General features: G+C 38.7%; 1 protein-coding gene across 11 annotated transcripts in view; it reads left to right on the forward strand.

The window, feature by feature from the left end:
- Positions 1-17,781, forward strand: part of ESF1 (ESF1 nucleolar pre-rRNA processing protein homolog) — an 82,398-nt gene extending 64,617 nt beyond the window's left edge. For 8 of the 11 annotated variants that reach the window (XM_063633976.1, XM_055265544.2, XM_055265546.2 and 5 more), the window contains exons 12-14: positions 120-196; positions 1,589-1,735; positions 3,912-4,752. In XM_063633976.1, coding sequence (XP_063490046.1) covers positions 120-196; positions 1,589-1,735; positions 3,912-4,205 — 518 coding nt within the window. In that variant the 3' untranslated portion in view covers positions 4,206-4,752. Of the gene's footprint in view, positions 1-119; positions 197-1,588; positions 1,736-3,911; positions 4,753-15,876; positions 16,182-16,397; positions 16,434-17,237 lie in introns of those variants that run through there. The other 3 variants (XM_063633980.1, XM_063633982.1, XM_063633981.1) reach the window with 3 other exon arrangements.
- The last annotated feature ends 6,227 nt before the right edge of the window (positions 17,782-24,008 follow it).

The raw sequence follows: 24,008 nt of genomic DNA on the forward strand, positions 1-24,008 counted from the left end.
TTGACACATTTATTGTTAAGATTATTCCTAGATATCTTATATTTTTGTTCCTAGTATAAACAGAATGTTGCTGATAGTTCTGTAATTTTTACCCCTCTTATGTTGGTTTGTTGTGCCAGGTATAAATAAAAAATCGGTAAAATCTGCAAAAGATGGCACATCTCCAGAAGAAGAAACTGAAATAGAAAGACAAAAGGTAAAATACGATTATTGTTACATGCTTAGTGGATAATTCATAGGTGCAATTTAAATGAAGTTGTACATGTCGCTAATTTTAAAAAACAACTTATTTTAGCAGTGGCATTTATAACTAAATTGTAAGAGGCATAATTAAATATTTTAGCAGTGTAGTTTCTAAATACGGTGTTTTTTTTTACCAAACATAAGTTCTCCAAATCGTACAAAGTTAAAACTTACCTCAAACTCAAGGGTATTTATTTTCTTTTAGAAATTAAGAGGAAATTATCTCACTTTTAAAAACACTTACTATACCTGAGGCAGAAAATACCCTTAAAACCTCAAAATAATATTGCCATAACTTTTAATTCAATCTGAATCTGTCCTGGAATACAGAGTTTGTGGTTATGGTTTGTCAAATGCAAATTTCTGTTTTTCGTATTGTGAATACGTATATTTAATGTACAAAGTTACATTCTTGGAAATGCAGTGAACCTTATGCTTCAGTGACCCCTATGTCCAGAGTCACATGTAATTTTGGCACAGAGTCATATGTGCTCTTGCTGAGGCAGGAATTGAAGGCAGCAGTGCCCCTAGGGCTGATGTTCATGTCACTCTCCAGAAGTGTGCCTGACTGGCCACATAAAGTTATCTAAATAGCAACAAAGAAAATCAATTTTTATGGAAAATGTCTCTGAAAAGCCAGCTACAAGTGCCAGTGACGAAAGGAAATTAAGGCAGTCTAAAGTGGTAATATAGGAAGATCCACAAAGGTCAAGAGCATACTGTGTATTTTTACTAGTGTACATGGTTGTTTACTTGATTCTTGAGGGTTCCTGTTTAATCCCATGGTTGGTAGAAAATATCCATTTAGTGTAAAAAGACATTTACTAGATTTCAGAAGCAGATACTAAGGTCCTACCTTCATAGAAATGTATCAGTATTGAAATAGTAAAGGCCAAAAAAAAGCAAAAAAAAAAACCTACTTGTTAAAAGTTACACATTTAGAAAGTATAATTTGCATCACAAAATAAACATTTGCTAGATTTAGTGTCATTGCGCAAAAAGAATAAAGTGAAAATGAGAACTTTTTATTTGAGGGTAGTTGGGGACTCTTGTTCCTGCAGCCTACTAATGAATCACACTAAGTGAAATGGGGCCTGGTTTTTAACTACAAGGTTTTACCTCTCCTGCTCTCAGTAATGTTGCTTCCAGAGATTCTGCATTATTGCTATACAAAGATCTCTTTGTTTTGGTAATCCACAGTCAGTTTACAGACGACAGGTGGTACCCCAGAGTTTTAGTGATTGAGTCTTCCTTTCTAGAAGGGATATCTTCTGCCCTATACTCCTTTTTGGGGGTGAAAAAAAAAGGACTGTTGTACATTTGAACTTTTTTTTGCTCTCTACAGGCTGAAATGGCTTTGCTTATGATGGATGAGGACGAGGACAGTAAGAAACACTTCAATTACAACAAGATTGTGGAGCACCAGAATCTGAGCAAAAAGAAGAAAAAGCAGCTCATGAAAAAGAAGGAATTAATAGAGGATGACTTTGAGGTAACCATGGACACCAGGCATTAGCCTCTTAAAGCTGGAATTGAATCTAAAGTCAGCTCTGCAGATAGAAATTGAGCATAGTCAAAGTTACCCTTGAAAATGTCTTAGGGGCCAGGTGCAGTGGCTCACGCCTATAATCCCAACACTTTTGGAGGCCAAGGCATGAGGATCACTTGAGTCCAGGAGTTGGAGACCAGCCTGGGCAACATAGTGGGACCCTCATCTCTAGGAAAAATAAAATTAGCCAGCTGGGTGTAGTGGCTTACGCCTATAATCGCAGCACTTTGGGAGGCTGATGGGGGCAGATCATGAGGTCAGGAGATCAAGACCATCCTGGCTAACATGGTGAAACCCTGTCTCTACTAAAAATACAAAAAATTAGCCAGGTGTGGTGGCAGGTGCCTGTAGTCCCAGCTACTCGGGAGGCTGAGGCAGGAGAATGGCATGAACCCAGGAGGCAGAGCTTGCAGTGAGCAGAGATCGTGCCACTGCACTCCAGCCCGGGTGACAGAGTGAGACTCTGTCTCAAAAAAAAAAAAAAAAAAAGCCAGGTATAGTGGCGCACACCTGTAGTTCCAGCTACTCAGGAGGCTGAGGTGGGAGGATTGCTTGAGCCCAGGAGGTTGAGCCTGCAGTGAGCCATGACTGTGGTACTGCACTCCAGCCTGGGCAACAGAACAAGACCCTGTCTCAAAAAAAAAAAAGAAAAAAAGAAAATGTCTTCGGAAAGACTGATGGTGGAGCCAAAGCTACTGTCTTTTAAGCCAGCACAGCCAGTTCATCCCAGGGTGGATGAAATCATTGTTTCTTTGGTTGAGCACCAGGTGAAATAGTTGACTTGTATTTTGGTAGCCATATTGTACCAAAAATGTGTAGTTTTTAATGTTAGAATCACATGTAGTGATCCTCAGACCAGCAAAGGTATGCTTGAATAGCAGGTTCATGTCACAGCGGGTCACACTCTCACTGTGTGCAGTGCCCAGCGCAGTAAGCCATGTTTTTTCAGTTGCTGTGTTTTTTGTTTCCATTACTCCTTCCTCTTTTTGTTGAGTACATATTCCTAGTGGCTGCAGAGTCCCCTAAGCATGAGTTTGAGCCCTCTACCAAAAATCTACAAACAGCTATTAGAAACTGCTTAATGACTTCCAACCGTTAATGTGGAAGAACTGACCCTGAGTAAGATGGGGGAAATTTGGGAAATTTTAAATTTGTTCAAACAATGGAGGGTAGCATACAGATCGCTTCTAAGTAGCATATAGAAGGATTTGGGGGCTACTCTGTAGCTTCTGTTATTTGAGTCAGTTTCACATATGCTCCCATTCCAGTGAGGTTTTTATTGAGTTAGTTTCCTTATGAAAAGCAAAGAATGATTTGTAGTCATTCTGCCTTCATATATTAATAATCATGCATAAAAGTATTTTTTATGGGATTTTTTCCCTTTTTCTGGGTATCGAGTCTCTTGGCCTCGTGATAACTAAGTAAAGCTACAATCCATCTCCAGGTGGACTTGTGTTTCCTGTGTTTCCCTTTCTGCTGGTTACCCATCTGCGTGGCAACCCTCAAAGGCTGACTGCAGTTAAGGGTACACTCTTAAACATGGAACCACAAGTTTTTATAGAAAGAAGATAAATTTGGGGCTTGTGTCTGACCAGACCTTGATCTCAGATGGATTCTTTGCCATAGTGGTCTTTAAATCTTTTGATCCATGGATCACCTTCAATAGTTCCTTATTTTTGGCACCAAGATTAAAATTTCTTAAAATGTACTCAGAGTTCAGGGCCTCCAGCAGATGTTCTGATTGGCTTATTTATGCTGGTGAGAAATTGATTTTGTGCTGTAAGTATGGGAAAGCCCTGCCTCACAAACCACTGCTACAGTCATTTTGTCTAAGTGGTCGTTGTAGTTACCGGCCATAGTATATATATGTATGGCCCACTATAATTCCCTTTGAAATACATTGTCCTTGCGTGATAAGAACAGGGTGCCCCACAAGCTGTGGTCCAAAGGTAGGCCATAAAGAGCTATGGAAAAACAGTTTCCTAATGAATCAGTACAAACACTCAGGTTTGTATTTTATATAATCAACTCACCAACTTTCTAAATTTGGCCCCATTTCTGGCCTTTTGCTTTAGTAATTTTGTTTAATTAATTTATTAATTTTTTTTTGGATTTGCAGGTAAATGTTAACGATGCACGGTTTCAGGCAATGTACACTTCCCACTTGTTCAATTTGGACCCCTCAGATCCCAATTTCAAGAAAACAAAAGCTATGGAAAAAATCCTTGAGGAGAAGGCCCGGCAAAGAGAACGGAAAGAACAAGAACTTACTCAGGCAATAAAGAAAACAGAGAGTGAGACTGAAAAGGAATCACAAAGGAAGTCCATTGATCCTGCTTTGTCAATGTTGATTAAATCTATAAAAACCAAAACAGAGCAGTTTCAAGCAAGAAAAAAGCAAAAAGTCAAGTAACTGGATATTACTTATTTTTGAATTGAATACATCTTTTCCTAAAATGTACAGAAATAGTAGGAGGGAATATTTATTGGGAACAAAGCTATCTTTCAAGAATATGAATAAAATCTTTTTCTGGACATAGTAAAATTTTTCTCCATAAATAATTGTACTTAATTGTGAATGATTGACAAATTTGTATTGTATATTCCTACAGATTAGTCATAATTAAATTACCTGAATTATAGGGTTTATAAAATTTTTATATTTTACAATGTTCAGTTCTAACTAGTGGAAAGTTGCTCTAGCTTTTTAAAAGGCTGTTTACAATGCTGTGTAAAAATAGAGCAGTATCTACTCAAGTTTGTGTAAATGTTAGGGATAATTTGAAAAATATATACATTTAATACATTAATTTCTCTGGAAGCAGGAGGCATGTTTAAATAACTATTAAAATAATTTTCTAGCCATAAAGGATGGAAGTCAAGAACTGTTTCTTGTTTAGTCATGTTAAGTATAGTTTATGAAATTAATTTGTAAATAAAAGTGTAAAATATTTTCATTATTTTGTATAGCACTGATTTATTCCATTTTATGCATCTCAAAGTACTCTCTGGAAAAATATCTGAAAACCGATTTTAACTTTTTAAGAGGACAACTCCATTTAAAGGCAGTTCTAGAGTTGCATTGCTCGTAAATTGCATTTGAAATATTCATGAGATCAGTACTTTTTCTGTTTGGTAGCAACAGAAAATTCTTCTGTCTGTCCTTCAAATTTTTGGAATAGTTGAGAAGGATGGATATGCTGCTGTAGAGTTTAAGGATACCTTAATTCTTCTTAAAATGAAAACACATCTTTAAGGCCTTAACACTCTTGGATCTCATCTGGTCTAAATATTATAAACAATTGACAGTCAAATTAGATATGCTGTATAAGTAAATGTAAATAAGACCAAAATTGTAACTTGGAGCAAATTATAAAAATGGTAACTTCTGAAAGACAACAGGAATTTGACCAGGTTTGTGGTTAATAGTAAACCTGACATTTGGGGTATTAAAGTTCAAACCTACTGACCAGGCAAGGTGGCTCTCACCTGTAATCCCAGCACTTTGGGAGGCTGAGGCAGGAGAATTGCTTGAGGCCAGGAGTTTTGAGACCAACCTGGGCAATATAGTAAGACCATAGGCTGGGCGTGGTAGCCTACGCCTGTAATCCCCCCACTTTGGGAGGCTGAGGCAGGCACATCATTTGAGGTCAGGAGTTCAAGACCAGCCTGGCCAACACAGTGAGTCCCCCATCTCTACCAAAACTACAAAAAATTAGCTGGGCATGGTGGTGCATGCCTGTAGTCCCAGCTACTCAGGAGGCTGAAGCAGGAGAATCACTTGAACTTGGGAGGCAGAGGTTACAGTGAGCCGAGATTGCACCACTGCACTCCAGCCTGGGTGACAGGAGACCCTGTCTCAAAATATATATATATATACACACACGTGTGTGTGTGTGTGTGCACATGTGTATAACAAGCCAAGTGTGGTGATGCATACCTGTGATACCTGTGGTCCTTGCTACTCAGGAGGCTGAGATGGGAAGATCATTTGAGCCCAGGAGTTTGAGTTTACAGTAAGCTGTGATTGTACCACTGCATTCCAGCCTGGGTGACAGAGCAAGACCCTGTCTCTATTTAAAAAAAAAAAAGTCACCAATGTAGCATATATTTTAAAGACTAAAATGATGGAAAACTCAGAGTGATATCAAAATAATGAGGGAGTATAAATATCTCTAAAGGGAAGAAAAAAAGGATATTTAAATTGCTTATTATAGCAGAAAAATGCACAGTATCCAAACAGGGAATTGATTTTATCATAAAGCACTGATTGTTGGATTATTCAGCCAAATAAAACATTATTTCTTTAGATACATCTGTGAACTCCCCATATTACCACTGAAAGGTCATGAATCTTAATATGTTTATGAGTATGGTCTATAAACAGATTTATGTTTCATATTTCATTCTCTGCAGGGGAAAAGTTTTGTTCCCTTTAAACTGTTTAATCATAATGTAGTAATTGCACAAAAATCAAAATCGGAGTCTGATTTTAAGGTTTCTGTGAACCTGAGACATTGGGTTTGGTTTTTCTGTTTTTGAGCCTGTTAAGTCACTGCATTTAATTGTAAAATCTCATTTTACTAGTCAAGCAAATAATTATAACAAAAAAATTGAGTACATAAGTCATACAGAGCCCTGTCTCCTTTTGTCAAATAGTTGATATTTTTTAGGTAGGAAAAAAAATGAGAACAGCATTATCAGCTGTTAAATATTCTACACCAGTAACTTTAGGGTTCTCAAGTTATTGCAGGCAGTGAAATTTAGGATTAAAAAGTAGCCACTATCATAATTCAGCAAACAAATTAGGGTAATTTTGGTGGGTCTTAAGGTCACACTTTGCTGGAGTTTTTATTGCTGTTGGGACCATGGAGAGTAGGTCAATCCTGTAGCACCATCTAGAAAAAGTCGTAAGTAACTTAATACTGGTGAAGCTCTGATTTGCTTCACCAGCAGCAAATGTTGGAGATCAGCTTGATACACAATATTGTCACTACATATTCTCTGAGAGAGGTATGCTAGAGACACGAGCAGGAGAGTGGAGACTGCATTGGTTCCATGTTCGTTACCAAGCAGGCCAATATTAGATAGGTAACATCTTTGCCTTTTCTGTTGATTAGAATCACTTGGTATGTCAAAACCCTAGTGGCCAGGCTGCACCTCATACCTATTAAATCATATATATAGCAGTAATATCCAGACATCTTTTTTTTTTTTTGGCGACAGTTTCACTGTGTTGTCCAGGCTGGAGTGCTGAGTGCAATGGTGCGGTCTCGGCTCACTGCAACTTCTGCCTCCCAGGTTCAAGGGATTCTGCCTCAGCCTCCTGAGTAGCTGGGATTATAGGCACGTGCCACCATGACCAGCTAATTTTTGTATTTTTAGTGGAGACGGGGGTTTCACCATGTTGGCCAGGCTGGTCTCGAACTCCTGATCTCAAGTGATCCACCCACCTTGACCTCCCAAAGTGCTGGAATTACAGGCGTGAACCACCGTGCCTAGCCCAGACGTTATTATTTTTTAAAGCTCCCTAGATAATTCCAATGTTCAGCAAAGATGGAGAACCACTTTTTTACTTTGCTTAGAGGCAAAGAAGGGAGGCCCAAAGAATTTGCTTTTGGGTCCACCAGATTGGAGACAAATTAATTTAATATCAACTATATCTCTTAGCTCTTACTGTTTAACAAACCACCCAAAATCTAGTGGCCTAAAATGGCATTTATTCCTTCTTATGAATCTATAGTTTGGCTGGGCAGTTAAGATCCAGCTCAGCTGGGGCTTGATGAGACTCTGCATGTCTGAGGACTCAGATGGTTCTAGGGTGGCTAGAGGATCTCTCATCTAGTAGGCTAGTCCAGGCCTCACATGTGACAGAGGGTTCCCAGCTGCAAGAAAGAGTAAGTCCCAATGCACAAACATTTTCAAGCCTCCAACAGTATCACATTTGCTATTGTCCCATTGGCAAAGAAAATCACATGGCCAAGCCCTAAACCAACAAGTGGCAAAGTCACAATGCAGAGGGGTATACATACAGGGAGGCATGAACAAATTGTTATTACTAAAACCATCAACGCATTACTTAGGTTTCCTCTTCTGTAGAAAAATGATTTACCATCTATTGGTCTAAATAACACAAAGTTGTTTGCAGTTTTTGGCAATTACAAAGCTGTAATTAATGTATAGGTTGTTGTGTGAAACATAGGTTTTCCAGCTAGGTCATTTGGTAAGTTTATATTTAGCTTTATAGTAAACTGCAAGTTTACTTACCAAAGTGGTTGAACTGTTTTACATTCCTGTATATGAGTTCCAGTTGCTCCACGTCTTCTCATTTTGGGCTACTGGGTTTTTGTTTTATTTGCCATTCTAATGAGCATTTACCTGTATCTCATTGTAGTTTTAATTTGCATTTTGCTAATGACTAACGATGTTGGGCATCTTTTCATGTGCATATTTACCAACTGTATATCTTCTTTGGTGAAGTGTCTGTTCATGTCTTCTGCTCCCTTTTTTTAAAATTGAGTTGTTATTGTTTTCAGAGTTGTTTATATATGTTATATACAAGTCCTTTGTCATGTATGTGATTAGCTAATATTTTATCCTTTTCTATGGCCTGTGTCTTTTCATTCTTTTAACAGTGTCATTCACAGAGCAAAAATGTTTTATTTTTATGAAGTCCAATTTATTAATTTTTTCTTTCATGGACTGCCTTGGTGTCCTATCTAAGAACTTTCTTACAAAACCAAGGTTACAAAGACTTTTCCTATATTTTCTTCTAAAAATCTTAGAATTTTACGTTTTACATTTAGATCCATTTTACATTTTAAAGTAATTTCTGTATAAGGTGTTAGGGTTTGCTTGATACTCTTTTTTTTGCATATAACTGTTCATTTATTTCAGCATTGCTTATTAGAAAGTTTGTTCTTTCTCCACTGAATTGCCTGAGTACTTTTATCAAAAATGAATTGGTCAATTACCAAAACTCAACCACATAAAATCCATAACCCCAATAGTCCTATAGTCATTCAAGAAATTAATTTAGTTAATTAATTAAACTCCCAAAAAAGAGACTACCAAGTCCAAATGGCTTCACTGGGGAATTTTAACAACTATGTGAGAATAACACAAATTTCACACAGTCTCTTTGAGAAAACGAAGAATGAACACCTCTCAACTTACTTTATGTGACAAGTATATCCTTGACAGCAAAACAAGACAGTATAAATAAAGAAAACTACAGGATGATGTTCATTGTTAGTATATAGAAATGCGATTGATTCTAGAGAGTCAATCTGTCTCATGAACTTAGACATACAAATTCTCAAAAAAGTATTAGCAAATCAAATACAACAATGTATGCGAAGAAATACACAACAGGACAAAGCAAGATTTATTCCAGGTATGCAAAGCTGGCTCAGCATTCAAAATCAATCGATGTGTGCCATATCAACAGACTTAAGGAAAAAACATATGATCATATCAATTGATGAGAAAGGTATTTGACAAAATCTAACATCTATTAATGATAAAAACTTTTCAGGCCGGACACGGTGGCTCACACCCATAATCTCAGCACTTTGGGAGGCTGAGGTGGGTGGATCACCTGAGGTCAGGAGTTCAAGACCAGCCTGGTCAAAATGGTGAACCCTGTGAGACCAACCTGGCCAGCATGGTGAAACCTCATCTCTACTAAAATACAAAAATTAGCTAGGCATGGTGGCATGTGCCTGTAATCACAGCTACTCGGGAAGCTGAGGCAGAAGAATCACTTGAACCCAGGAAGTGGAGGTTGTAGTGAGCTGAGGTCATGCCGCCGCACTCCAGCCTGGGCGATAGAGTGCGACTTCGTCTCTAAATAAATAAATAAATAAATAAATGTCTTCAGCAAGTTAGGAATAGAGGGGAACTGCCTCAACTTGGTAAATAATATCTACAAAACACCTGCATCTAACATCATACATACTTCCTAGTGAAAGACTAAATGCTTTTCTTCTAAGATAAAAGCAAAGGTGTTTACTCTTATTCAACACAATAGTGGAAGTTCTACCCACTGCAATAGAGCAAAAAAAATTAAAACCATACAATAGAAAATGAAGAGGTGGAACTCTCCATACTTGCAGATGACATAGTTATCTAAGTAGAAAATCACAAGGAATTGCTGGGCACAGTGGCTCATGCCTGTAATGCCAGCACTTTGGGAGGCCGAGGCGGGTGGATCACCTGGGGTCAGAAGTTCGAGACCAGACTGGACAACACGGCGAAACTCCATCTCTACTAAAAATACAAAAATTAGCAGGGCATGATGGCAGGTGCCTGTAATCCCAGCTACTCGGGAGGCTGAGGCAGGAGAATCACTTGAGGCAGAGGTTGCAGTGAACCAAGATCATGCCATTGGACTCCAGCCTGGACAACAAGAGCAAAACTCCATCTCAAAAAAAAAAAAAGAAAAAAGAAAATCACAGACAATCTACAAAAAGCCTCAAACGAATTTGTGGGTTCAGCAAAGTCACAGGATAAAAGATCATACCAAAATCAATTACATTTCTGTATACTAACAACATATAAAATATTGCAGCCATTCTGGAAAACAATTTGACCATTTCTCATAAAACTAAACTTGCGATAACCATGCAATGTGGCAATTGCGCTCTTGAACATTTATCCCAGAAAAGTTGGAATTTATATTCATGCAAAAACTTGTACATGAATATTCATAGCAGCTTTATTTGAAAAAGCTAAAAACTCAAAAGAACCGAGATGTCCTTCAATGAGTGAATGGTTTAACTATGATTCATCCACACCACAGAATACTCCTTACTCAGCAATAAAAAGACTGAACTCTTGATTCATGCAACAACTTGGATACATACCCAGAGAATTATGCTGAGTGAATAAAAGCCAATTCCAAAGGATTATATACTATAACATTCCACTTATATATAATATTATTGAAGTGACAAACTTGTAGAAATGGAAAAGAAATTAGTGGCTACCAGGGAATAGAAAAAGGAGGGGCGTGGAAGGCAGTGAGTGTGGTTACAAAAGGGCAACATGAAGGATCCTTATGGTGCTGGAAATGTTCTGTGTCCTAAGTGTGGTGATGGCTATATGCACTTGCACATGGGATAAAATTGTATAGAACTGAATATGAACACATACATACAGGTGAATAAAAGTGAAACATGAAACCTGAGTAAGGTCAGATGATTTTTTTCAATGTCATTGTCCTATTTGTGACATTGTACTACTGTTTTTCAAAATACTACCATTGAGGGAAACTGGGTAAATGAAACACAGAATCTGTATTATTTCTTACAACTGCATGGACATCTACCATTATCTCAAAATAAAACTTTTGATTAAAAAATCCTGCCAGGCACAGTGGCTCACGCCTGTAATTTTAGCATTTTGGGAAGCTGGGGTAGACAATCACTTGAGGCCAGAAGTTTGAGACCAACCTGAGCAACATAATGAGATCCCATCTCTCTTTTTTTTTTTTTTATAATTATACTTTAAGTTCTAGGGTACATGTGCACAACGTGCATGTTTGTTACGTAGGTATACATGTGCCATGTTGGTTTGCTGCACCCATCAACTTGTCATTTACATTAGGTATTTCTCCTAATGCTATCCCTCCCCCAGCCCGCCACCGCCGGACAGGCCCTGGTGTGTGATGTTCTCTGCCCTGTGTCCAAGTGTTTTCATTGTTCAATTCCCACCTATGAGTGAGAACATGCGGTGTTTGGTTTTCTGTCCTTGTGATAGTTTGCTGAGAATGATGGTTTTCAGCTTCATCCATGTCCCTGCAAAGAACATGAATTCATCCTTTTTTATGGCTGCATAGTATCCCATGGTATATATGTGCCACATTTTCTTAATCCAGTCTATCATTGATGGACATTTGGGTTGGTTCCAAGCCTTTGCTATTGTGAATAGTGCCACAATAAACATATGTGTGCATGTGTCTTTATAGCAGCATGATTTATAATCCTTTGAGTATACACCCAGTAATGGGATCACTGGGTCAAATGGTCTTTCTAGTTCTAGATCCTTGAGGAATCGCCACATTGTCTTCCACAATGGTTGAACTAATTTACACTCCCACCAACAGTGTAAAAGCATTCCTATTTCTCCACATCCTCTCCAGCATCTGTTGTTTCCTGACTTTTTAAGGATTGCCATTCTAACTGGCATGAGATGGTACCTCATTGTGGTTTTGATTTGCATTTCTCTGATGAGCAGTGATGAACATTTTTTCATGTGTCTGTTGGCTGCATAAATGTCTTCTTTTGAAAAGTATCTGTTCATATCCTTTGCCCACTTTTTGATGGGGCTGTTTGTTTTTTTCTTATAAATTTGTTTAAGTTCTTTGTAGATGCTGGATATTAGCCCTTTGTCAGATGGGTAGATTGCAAAAATTTTCTCCCATTCTGTAGGTTGCCTGTTCACTCTGATGGTAGTTTCTTTTGCCATGCAGAAGCTCTTTAGTTTAATTAGATCCCATTTGTCTATTTTGGCTTTTGTTGCCATTGCTTTTGGTGTTTTAGTTATGAAGTCTTCGCCCATGCCTGTGTCCTGAATGGTATTGCCTAGGTTTTCTTCTAGGGTTTATGGTTTTAGTTCTTACATTTTAGTCTTTAATCCATCTTAAATTAATTTTTGTATAAGGTATAAGGAAGGGATCCGGTTTCAGCTTTCTACATATGGCTAGCCAGTTTTCCCAACACCATTTATTAAATAGGGAATCCTTTCCCCATTGCTTGTTTTTATCAGGTTTGTTAAAGATCAGATGGTTGTAGATGTGTGGTGTTATTTCCGAGGCCTCTGTTCTGTTCCATTGGTCTATATATCTGTTTTGGTACCAGTACTATGCTGTTTTGGTTACTGTAGCCTTGTAGTATAGTTTGAAGTCAGGTAGTGTGATGCCTCCAGCTTTGTTCTTTTTGCTTAGGATTGCCTTGGCAATGTGGGCTCTTTTTTGGTTCCATATGAGCTTTAAAGTAGTTTTTTCCAATTCTGTGAAGAAAGTCATTGGTAGCTTGATGGGGATAGCATTGAATCTATAAATTACCTTGGGCAGTATGGCCATTTTCACGATATTGATTCTTCCTATCCATGAGCATGGAGTGTTCTTCCATTTGTTCGTGTCCTCTTTTATTTCGTTGAGCAGTGGTTTCTAGTTCTCCTTCAAGAGGGCCTTCACATCCCTCGTAAGTTGGATTCCTAGGTATTTTATTCTCTTTGAAGCAATTGTGAATGGGAATTCACTCATGATTTGGCTCTCTGTCTGTTATTCGTGTATAGGAACGCTTATGATTTTTGCACATTGATTTTGTATCTTGAGACTTTGCTGAAGTTGCTTATCAGCGTAAGGAGATTTTGGGCTGAGACAGTGGGGTTTTCTAAATATACAATCATGTCATCTGCAAACAGGGACAATTTGACTTCCTCTTTTCCTAATTGAATACCCTTTATTTTTTTCCCTTGCCTGATTGCCCTGGCCAGAACTTCCAACACTATGTTGAATAGGAGTGGTGAGAGAGGGCATCCTTGTCTTGTGCCGGTTTTCAAAGGGAATGCTTCCAGCTTTTGCCCATTCAGTATGATACTGGCTGTGGGTTTGTCATAAACAGCTCTTATTATTTTGAGATACATTTCATCAATACCTAGTTTATTCTCTTAAAATAGTTAAGAAATTAGCCGGTTGTGGTGGGCTACTCAGGAAGCTTAGCAGGGAGATTGCTGGAGCCCATGAGTTTGAGGTAAGCTATCACACCATTGCACTCCATCCTGGGTGACACAGTGAGACCCTGTCACTAAAAATAAAAAATAAAAATAAACTGGTCCTTTTTTTGTTTGGGTCTATTTCCAGATTCTCCAGTCTGTTTTATTCATCTATTTGTCTATTCTCTTTCCAACACCACACTATCTTCACTACTGTAGCTTTATAGTAAGTCTTTCAACTTTGTTCTTTCTCAAAATTGTGTTGGCTGTTCTAGTTTCTTTGCCTTTCTGTATAAAGCCGTTTAAAAATCAGCTTCTTCATACCTACAAAAAAGCCTGCTGAGATTTTGTTTTAGAAGGGCATTGAATCTATAAATCAACTTGCGGGGAATTGACATCTGAATAATACTGAATCTTTCCAAACCATGAACATGGTATATATCTTCTATAGCCTTTGGTTTCTTTCACCAGCGTATTCTGGTTTTTCGTATACAAACCCTGCAGATATTTTTTAAAATTTGTACCTAAGTGTTGCAGTATTTTCTGTAGTATTGTAAGTGATACTTTTAAATTTCAAATTGTTTATTATTAGAATATAGAAAAACAATTAATTTTGGTATATTGACCTTGTATCCCACAAGCTTGCTAAACCCATTTATTAATTCTAGGAGATTACTGTAGATTTTTAAAGATTCTTCTCCAAAGATAACCATGTCATCTATGAGGAGAGATATTTTAATTTCATCCTTCTGTATTTCCATACCTTTTATTTATTTTTCACGCCTTAGTACAACTGCTAGAACTTCCAGTATAATGCTGAATAGAGGTGGTGAGAGCAGATAATATCTTGCTCCCCATCTTCACTTGATTTTAGCCAAAAGGCTGAGAAGTGATCTTGCTCCCTATTTTAGGAGGGAAGCATTCATTCAGTTTTTCACCAGTAAGTATAATATTACCTGGAGATGCTCTTAATCAGATAAAGAAAGTTTCTTTCCTTGCCTAGTTTTCTGCAAATTTTTAATCATGAAAAAATGTTGCATTTTTTTCAAATGCTTTTTCAGCATCTGTTGTCTTCATGTGCGATTTTTCTTCTTTAGCCTGTTAATATGGTGAATTACATTTATTGATTTTGAAATCTTTAGTCAGCTTTGTATTCCTGGGATAAACTTCATTTGTTGTGATGTATTGTCTTTTTAATATATTATTATTTGAATTTGATAATATAATGTTATGGATTTTTGAAACAGTATTCATGAAGGTTACTGGTCAACAGTTTTCTTGCAATGTTTTTGTCTGGTTTTGATATCAGGGCAAATCTAATTCATAAAATGAAGTCAGTAGTCTTTCCCCTTGTATTTTCCGGAAAACACTGTATTGAATTGGTGTTATTTTTTCCTTAAGTGTTTAGTAGAATTTGTCGATAAAACTATCTAGCTAGCCTAGCTAAACACTTTCTTTTTTTTTTTTTTTTTTTGAGACAGAGTCTTGTTCTGTCACCCAGGCCGGAGTACAGTGGCACGATCTTGGCTCACTGCAACCTCCACCTCCCGGGTTCAAGCTATTCTCTTGCCTCAGCCTCCTGAGTAGCTGGGATTATAGGCACCTGCCACCACGCCCAGCTAATTTTTGTATTTTTAGTAGTGATGGGATTTCACCATGTTGGCCAGGTTGTTCTCGAACTCTTGGCCTCAAGTGATCTGCCTGTCTTGGCCTCCCAAAGTGCTGAAATTACAGGCATGAGCCACCACACCTGACTAAAAGCATCTCTAAATGAAGCCAGTTTTTCTCATAGGAAAGTTTTCAACTAAAAATTCAATTTATTTAGTTATATAGGACTATTCAGGTTATCTATTCTTCTTGAGTGAATTTTGATAGTTTGTGTATGCCAAGGAATTAGTCCATGTCATTCAAGTTGTTGAATTTATAGGCATAACGGGTTTTTTATTATTATTAAAAAGTAAACTTTAATGTTGAAAATGCGAACTTGGGGAGGGGAGAAAGATCACACACAAGGCTGTCACTTCACACTTGGAGGGTTGCACAGTGGCCAGACAGAGGCGCTCCTCACTTCCCAGACGGTAGGCGGCCGGGCAGAGGCGCTCCTCACTTCCCAGACGGTGGGCGGCCAGGCAGAGGCGCTCCTCACTTTGACCTAACGGGTGTTTTGGTAGTATTTCCTAATTATCATTTTAATGTCTGAAGGGTCTGGTGTTATCTCTTTTTAAATTTATAATATATGATAATTATTGTCTTTGCCATTTGTTTTTTGTCATTCTAAATAGAGGTTTATTAATTTTCTTGATCTTTTTGGAGAACCAGCTTTTGGTTTTATTCACTTTTCTCTGTTGGTTTTCTGTGTCCAGCTCCTGTGGAAGGTTTCTCTCCTGCTCTCCGGAAGCCAGATTCCCAGCAAGTCCTACCAGTGTGGCACCACAGTAACTTCTCACAGTCCAGGGTCACCAGTGAAGTTCAGACCTCAGCCCACAGGGATGAAGAGGCTTTTCCAGGTTTGCCTCTCATTTGAATGCTCTCAGTACTAGGTATAGTGGATGTTCCCTATATCCACGATTCCTATATTCTTTAGAGTTCTCTCCCCAAACCCCAGTTATTCCTTTGTTGTCAATTCTCTGTTACTCTAATCCTATTACAATGAATAATTATTTAAACTTACCTTGTTCAAGTTACTGTTTCTGTCTACTAATTGGATCTTGACTGATATCCAAGTGTGCAAAGATAACCTGGTCACCTGACCCATATTAGATCCTGAAAGACCCTCCTGTTCCTCAATGTATATTCCAGTACACATTAAGGCCCAGCTATATTGTGCTTCCTGATCGTGGATGTTTCCTTGATTTCTGACAGTTCTTGTTATTCATTTTTATAGCCCCAAAACTTCACAGCTTAAAACAACCACAATAATAGATTTTCTCAAGAATCTTTGATTTGCAAAGGGCTATAGGGGAAGGCTCACCTGTTCCCCAAACGGCATCAGCTGAGGTGGCTATCCTGAAGGCTGGAGGATTTGCTTCCAAGATGGCTCCTTCACATGTGTTACAAGTTAGTGCTGGCTGTCAGCTGGGAGCATAGTGGCTTAGTTCCAAAGGTGATGAAAACTATTACTTTTTTTTTTTTTTTTGAGACGGAGTTTCACTCTTGTTGTCCAGGCTAGAGTGCAATGGCATGACCTCTGCTCACTGCAACCTCCGCCTCCCAGGTTCAAGCAATTCTTGTGCCTCAACCTGCCGAGTAGCTGGGATTACAGGCACCCACAACCATGGCCTGGCTAATTTTTGTATTTTTAGTAGACACAGAGTTTCGCCATGTTGGCCAGGCTGGTCTCGAACTCCTGACCTCAGGTGATCTGCCTGCCTCGGCCTCCCAAAGTGCTGGGGTTACAGGCGTGAGCCACTGCACCCGGCTAAAACTATTACTTTTTATGACCTTGCCTCAGTAGACACAGAGTGTCACTTCTGCCATTCATACTTTATCAGTCACAGCAATCAAAAAAATCTTCCCAGGTGAGGAAATACACCCCTTAATGGGGGAGTGGCAAAGTTCTGAAATGGATTTCTGGAAATGTTTTGTAGTCATATTGGAAAAATGAGATCTGCTTCATTGGCCATTTGATGAACATCTACCCTCCACCTTTATAAAGTGTATTACATTATAGTAAATGTCCTATTATTTGAGATTACCTGAGTAAAACTTTATTCTTTGCAAACAGAACACCCTGGATCAGCAGAGAAAGCTCTCTCTACCAGCAGTTTGGCCATAGTACATAGGATCACTGAGCAGGTCAACCACCAGAAAGGTTATGCACGCTCTCCAAGGAACTTGAAGTGATAGTAAGTGAGAACAATGGTTGTTCCCAAATATTTGTTCTCTCTGTCTTCCACAGTAATAGAGCCTGTTAGTTGAGTTTAGGGCTTTCCATAATAAAGATTATTTTACTCATTCTTCTTTGTATCCTGGTGTAGAGGCAAATGACAGCTTCTGGGGATCTTCCTTTGAAGTCATCAGACTAGTTAATTTTGCCTCTTGCCTTCTTCAGTCTTTTTACTCTACTGCCTGGAATGCAAATGTAAAAGCTAGAGTTTTAGCAGCCATCTTAGGTCCTGAAGACAAAAGCCACACTCTATTAACTAGGAACAGTGGATGGTAAGCTAGAAGAAGCCAAGATTACAGAGGATTTTGTAGAACATGCCCACCATTTCATCCATGGACTTTTCCAAAAGTTCTATATGATAGAAAAATTAAATCCTGTCTTGTTTAAGCCCTTGTTTTCTCAGGTCTCTGTTACTTGCTGTTCTATCTATATCCTACTGAATACTAAGACAAATATGGTGGCCTTTGGCTATCATCTTTGTGGGTTATCTTGCCTTATTTTGAGACCATTGCAGATCATTTCTCCATATTCTTAAAGAAACTCTTTATATTGCATTGTAGTCAGAGTGCTTGCAACTTGACATTCCTGGAATAGAATGCTCAATACTGTAAGGTTCCCAGCTTTCTGGATGTGGACATGAGTCAAGAGAAGTGAGACAAACCCCCTTAGAAGGCAATTGGGACCCTTTGTTCTATAAGCACTACTGGCACAAGAGTTACAAACTATTTTCAGCATCTCTGGGTTCACATGATCACCTTCCTCTAAGAGTTTATGAAGGAGTAGTTGCCAAGAGCAAACCAGAATCAGGCACGGGGAAATGAAAATGTGTGAGTGAGAGTCTGTGCCCAACCTTAAGTGTGGGTTCTACATTACCCAAATTTGGCCAAAATGTGGAGATGAAAACTCCATGCTATCTCACAGTGCCAAAGCAAATAGGCTAACAAATTATATTGTGTTGGGGCAAGTTGTAAGAAATTCCTGCCTTGGGGTTATGAGCTGTTTTCATGAATTTTTAAAAATTAAAATTGAGTCATTATCCTTCATCACTACACATGCTTTTTGTCTTGAGCAGTGCTATGGTTTGATTTGTCCCCACCAAAACTCATGTTGAAATTTTATCCCCAATGTGACAGTGTTACGTTTTTGAAATGTCTTTTTACTAAAATCTGAAATTAATTAGCAGTGTCTTTTCTCTTGAATTAGTAAGAAATAGTGTACTCAATCATACTTCAAAAAGTTCATCTGATGAGCAGGACAGGAAATGGTCAATAAAATGGATTTTTAAAAATTTTTTTGGAAAAATGATTAAACTTAAACTAAGAGTTAAAGTGGAACAACTCTAAAAGATGGAACAGGTTAACTCTGACAACAGCTCATTTTTCAACTGAACAAAAACTCTGAAAACAGTTACTTGATTTACGTATTTTCCTCCGTTTGGATCCGTAATTTAGACTTGTAGGTCTGTCATAATCTTTCAGTTCTGGAGAGCTCAAGGGGCATCAGAAACCATGTGGGGCCAGGCATGGTGGCTCACGCCTGTACTCCCAGCACTTTGGGAGGCCAAGGAGGGCGGATCACCTGAGGTCAGGAGTTCCAGACCAGCCTGGCCAAAATGGTGAAACTCCGTCTCTACTAAAAATACAAAGATTAGCCGGGTATGGTGGTGGCGCATGCCTGTAATCCCAGCTACTCAGGGAGGATGAGGCAGGAGAATTGCTTGAACCTGGGAGGTGGAGGTTGCCGTGAGCCGAGATCACGCCACTGCACTCCGGCCTGGGCAACAGAGTGAGCGAGACTCCATCTCAAAAAAAGAAAAACAACAAAACCATATGGGAATTGTGTTTCTTCAGATTTCTTTGGGCTCAAGTGACCCTCCACTTCCCTAATCATATTCTTAGGAATGTTGCACGTAACAGAAACCAACTCAAACTAGCTTAAGCAAAATGTAAAAAGACATGAGCGTGGATATTTATTAGGATACTGTAGAGTCTTATAGCATAGAATCCAAAGGCAAGAAAGCAATCAGTGCTCAGGAAGGGACTGGGAGCCGAAACCAGAATGTCCTCAGAAATGCTCCTCCCGTCATCTCTGTTTCCTGTATTCATATTCATATTTGCTAATATTGCTGCCAATGCATCTCTCTCCTTAGCCCGTTGGGCAAGTGGAATAAGATGACCATATCAGAATTTCATATTTTAAGTTATAGGTCCATTTTCTATGTTATTAAAGAAATAGCTGGATGTGGTGGCTCTTGTCTGTAATCCCAGCACTTTGGGAGGCTGAGACAGGAGGATTTCTTGAGCCCAAGAGTTGAGACCACCCTGGGCAACATGGCAAGACTCCATCTCTACAAAATTAAAAATTAGCTGGGCATGGTGGTGCACACCTGTGGTCCCAGCTACTTGAAAGGCTGAGGTGGGAGAATCACTTGAGCCCAGGAGGTCAAGGCTGCAGTGAGTCATGTTTGCACCACTGCACTCCAGCCTGGGTGACAGCAAGACCTTGTCTCAAAAATAAATAAATAAATAAAGAGTTTGTGCCTTATATTTAAGATCCAGGAATAAAGTTTGAATTTTTCACACTGATGTCATTAAGATAAAAACATATTATTTTATAAATAAACTTACATTACTATACATAATGCAACATTAAGAACTGCTTAGTAAGTTTACTTGTGAATATTATATATCAACTAACACAATTTTAAAAACAACTTTCACACTACTATTTTATAACTTAGGTAATAATCTGGAAGATGTTCCAAGCATTTGAAACAACTAAATGACAAAGGATCCTTAATGTCTATAAATAGAGAAGTAGGCCGGGCGCGGTGGCTCACGCTTGTAATCCCAGCACTTTGGGAGGCCGAGGCGGGCGGATCACGAGGTCAGGAGATCGAGACCACGGTGAAACCCCGTCTCTACTAAAAATACAAAAAAAATTAGCCGGGCGTGGTGGCGGGCGCCTGTAGTCCCAGCTACTCGGAGAGGCTGAGGCAGGAGAATGGCGTGAACCCGGGAGGCGGAGGTTGCAGTGAGCCGAGATCACGCCACTGCACTCCAGCCTGGGTGACAGCACGAGACTCCATCTCAAAAAAAAAAAAAAAAAAAGGGAAGTAAAATGTCAAATGTATGACAATAGAATAATTTTTATCTTCTCCAAGTGAATACTGAATTTGTATTACAAATTTGGGTGAATATATTCACATGGAAACTCTTTAACTTTTGTCTTAATGGCAAACAATAAAGTTCTTAATAAATATTCAACATTCTTAAAGGAAGAACTCCTAGATCTGATTTTATTTTTCCCTGAACTAAGTGAGGCTTGGACATCCGTCTTCGATAATGTACACAACTGTGCTTGTGTATGGTAGATGGTCAATGGTCTAGAAGCATGCATGAGACACTGGTAAGAGGGATTGCCTCTGGGCGTCACACAGGAGGGAAGACTTACTTTTCCCTGAATATCTGTTTATATGGCTTTGTTTTGCTGTGTAACACTAACTTTCAAAATTCTTTAAGTTGTCTAAGCCCTAATGAAGAGACATGTAATGAATGATTGTGAACTGGACTCTTTTACTATAAAGGATATTATTGGGACAGTGGTAGAACTTAAATGGGGCCTGAGGATTAACTGGTAGTGATGTATTCGTATTAATTTCCTGATTTTGCAGACTGCATTTTGACTGTATAGGAGAATGTCTTTTTCTGAAGGAAATAAAAAGCACTAACCTCCCCAAGAGTGTTGGGTCATTGTGTTGGTAGCTTACTCTCATATCGTTTAGAAATAAATAGATATATTTGTCTGGGTGCATTTTGGGAGGCTGAGATAGGAGGACCGTTTGAACCCAGGAGTTTGAGACCAGCCTGGGCAACATAGTCAGACCCCATTTCTACAATAAATTTTTTTTTTTAGTTGGGCATGGTTGCTTGCCCCTGTAGTTCCAACTACTAAGAAGGCTGAGGTAGGAGGATGGCTTGAGCCCAGGAGATGGAGGCTGCAGTGACCCATGATCACACCACTATACTGTACTCCAGTCTGGGCAACAGAGTAAGACCTTGTCTCGAAAAAAAAAAAAAAAAAAAAGAAAGAAGAAAAAAAGAAAAAAAAGGAGAAAAGAAAAAACAATCAAATATATTTGTACTGTCTTGAAACTTTTCTGAAAGGTTGAGATTTTTTTCAAAATTTTAAAGCATTAAAATTATTTTTTAAATATTCTAAGCCCTAAATTTGTGGAGAGACAATGTGATTGGGCAAAGTTTAGGCCCAGCTTATATCTGCTGCTCACCCCATTAGCTGTGATCAGTAGGAATCAGGAAGCAGTTCTCTGAATAGTTTCTAAAACAGAGAGATTGGGAAAAATGCTCCAATAGATGTCTGCTGCACTAACAAGAAATTATATCATGGTTCACTGGTTTTATACTACCGGATTTTTTTTTTTTTTGGTAACTGATCAGTATTTATTAATTTTGTTAATTCTCTCTTTTCCTTTTTGGGGAAGTGTGGGAGGGTGGGGGATTAGATACATGAAATGCAATGAGAATCCAAGACCAGCTAGAAAGAAGTGTCCGGTGTGGAACTCCAGGCTGTGGTCACACTGATTGCCTCTGCTGATCTGGTGAAAATCCCACTCCAATGATTGACGATGACATTTTATCATATTCTCTGCCCTGGACAAGAACTAACCTTGACTGTTAACATTGACAATGGAACATTTAGAACATTACAGAAATGGGAAAGCCATAAAGGTTTCTTCCTTAATTCATAGCACTTGGGCATCCATAGGTTATGCTTTCCTCTGTCACCCCCACCCCCTTACATTTTCTCTGAGGGTTCCCTTCTCATCTCCCTGGGAGTGTTGGACAATGCTACATAGCGGGTACTTTCCTCCTCTCAGCTTTTAAAGGAAACTTCAAGAAATCATAATCTTCACTTGCCATGTTTCATCATCAATGAAATATTTTTAAATTATCTGATATAATCAAGTGTGGCCACTTAAAACTACAAAAGAAATTTCCCTTTCAAGATGGAAAGATCCAAATATGTTCTGAAGTGTCCCTTTCCCTCAATTTATCATCAATGTGGAAGTTTTTCAGGCAGTCTTTGGCATTTCAGTATGTTTTCTTCACTCTCAGAGGGAAGGCACACGAGGGAAAGGAAGTGGGTACTTGAGTACCTTCATCACAATGAAGTCTCTTTGACAAGCCAGCAAGGTAGTCATTAGTCTTGGTCGATCTGTTTCAGCTCCTCCATCTTTTGGGAACGTGGAAGTCAATGTTCCCATACACTGAAAGTTACATGTGGCCACGTGCTTTCTTTGATCAATGAAATAAGTGCAGGTACAAGAAAGTACATCACTTCCACATAGAAATGCTAAGAACCAATATAGAATTCACTACATTCTCTTCCTCACTACATTCTCTCCCTCTTTTCCAAGGTCACTCCCAAGGTAGCTAAATGAACACCCAACTGATATTGTTCACATAGTGTAAGTAAAAAGATAAACCTTGTTTTAAGCCATTGACACTGGAAGTATTTGTTTCTGCAGCATAACCTAGCCCATTCTATCTGACACAGACACCTCATTCTCCATCTGGGCTCAGTTTCCTCATGCTGGCCTTTTATGCATATCTACAAGGAAGAAGTTCTCTTCTCTGAGAACTCAACGTTAAAAATGATCTATTATTTGTTATGATTGTTTATATGAATTTTTTATGATGATCTGCTTGTGAGATATCTGCCACTATCACATCAGATTTACCCTCCTTTTGAGATGACTTTGCTTGTGACTCAGAGAAGGGCTATATTATACTATGGTAGGCAGACCCTGGGATATGTTCTCCAGTGCCAAGCCATTGCAGTACAGTATCCAAAGGTTTGAAAAATATGACTTTGACCATGCTAGCAGTACACTTTAAGATGCAAGACAAATAATGGTGTCCCCACAGTGACTGGCATGTAGGAACTAACATAATGGTTAACTGTATAGAATTTGGAGTCAGTCAACCTGGTTTTGAATCCCAACTCTGCCATTTACTAGTAATAAGTGATTTGGAGCCAGTGGTTTAGCTCTTTTAGACCTGATTTTCCAACTTTAATTTGGTGATACTATCAGTACCTATGTCCTAGAGCAGTTTTTTAAGGATTGAATGAAATATTTAATCTTATTATTACTATTACACTTCAGAAAATATTCTCAATGCCTTCCCTTCCCCAACAACTCATTTCATTTTGACATAAGGTTGGCAAGTTTTTTACTGGAGTTACCCTTCACTGGGCGCATGGTCATTCCTTTGAAGATAATTTTATGTGAATTCAAATGTAAAAATGTTGACCAAACTCATTTAAGGTCCTAAGTTAGTATGGTTGAATGGTGCAGAATAAGAAAAAGGGAAACTTCATTTACATTTTAGATCTAGGAGCTAGTAATATAGACTACATAATGGCCAAGGCCTCCACCATACATAGAGATGAGTATTTTGGAAGCGTGTCACAGGTAGAGTTCACTAGCTCCTTGGTGTCCATAATCTCGCTGGTGAGATTTGGAGGCTCAGAAGACAGATTGCCATGCCTGGAAGGCCTTGCAAAGACTTGCTGTGATTGGCTGTT

This window comes from Symphalangus syndactylus, chromosome 24 (assembly GCF_028878055.3).
Source record: "Symphalangus syndactylus isolate Jambi chromosome 24, NHGRI_mSymSyn1-v2.1_pri, whole genome shotgun sequence".
Taxonomy (NCBI): Eukaryota; Metazoa; Chordata; class Mammalia; order Primates; family Hylobatidae; genus Symphalangus; species Symphalangus syndactylus.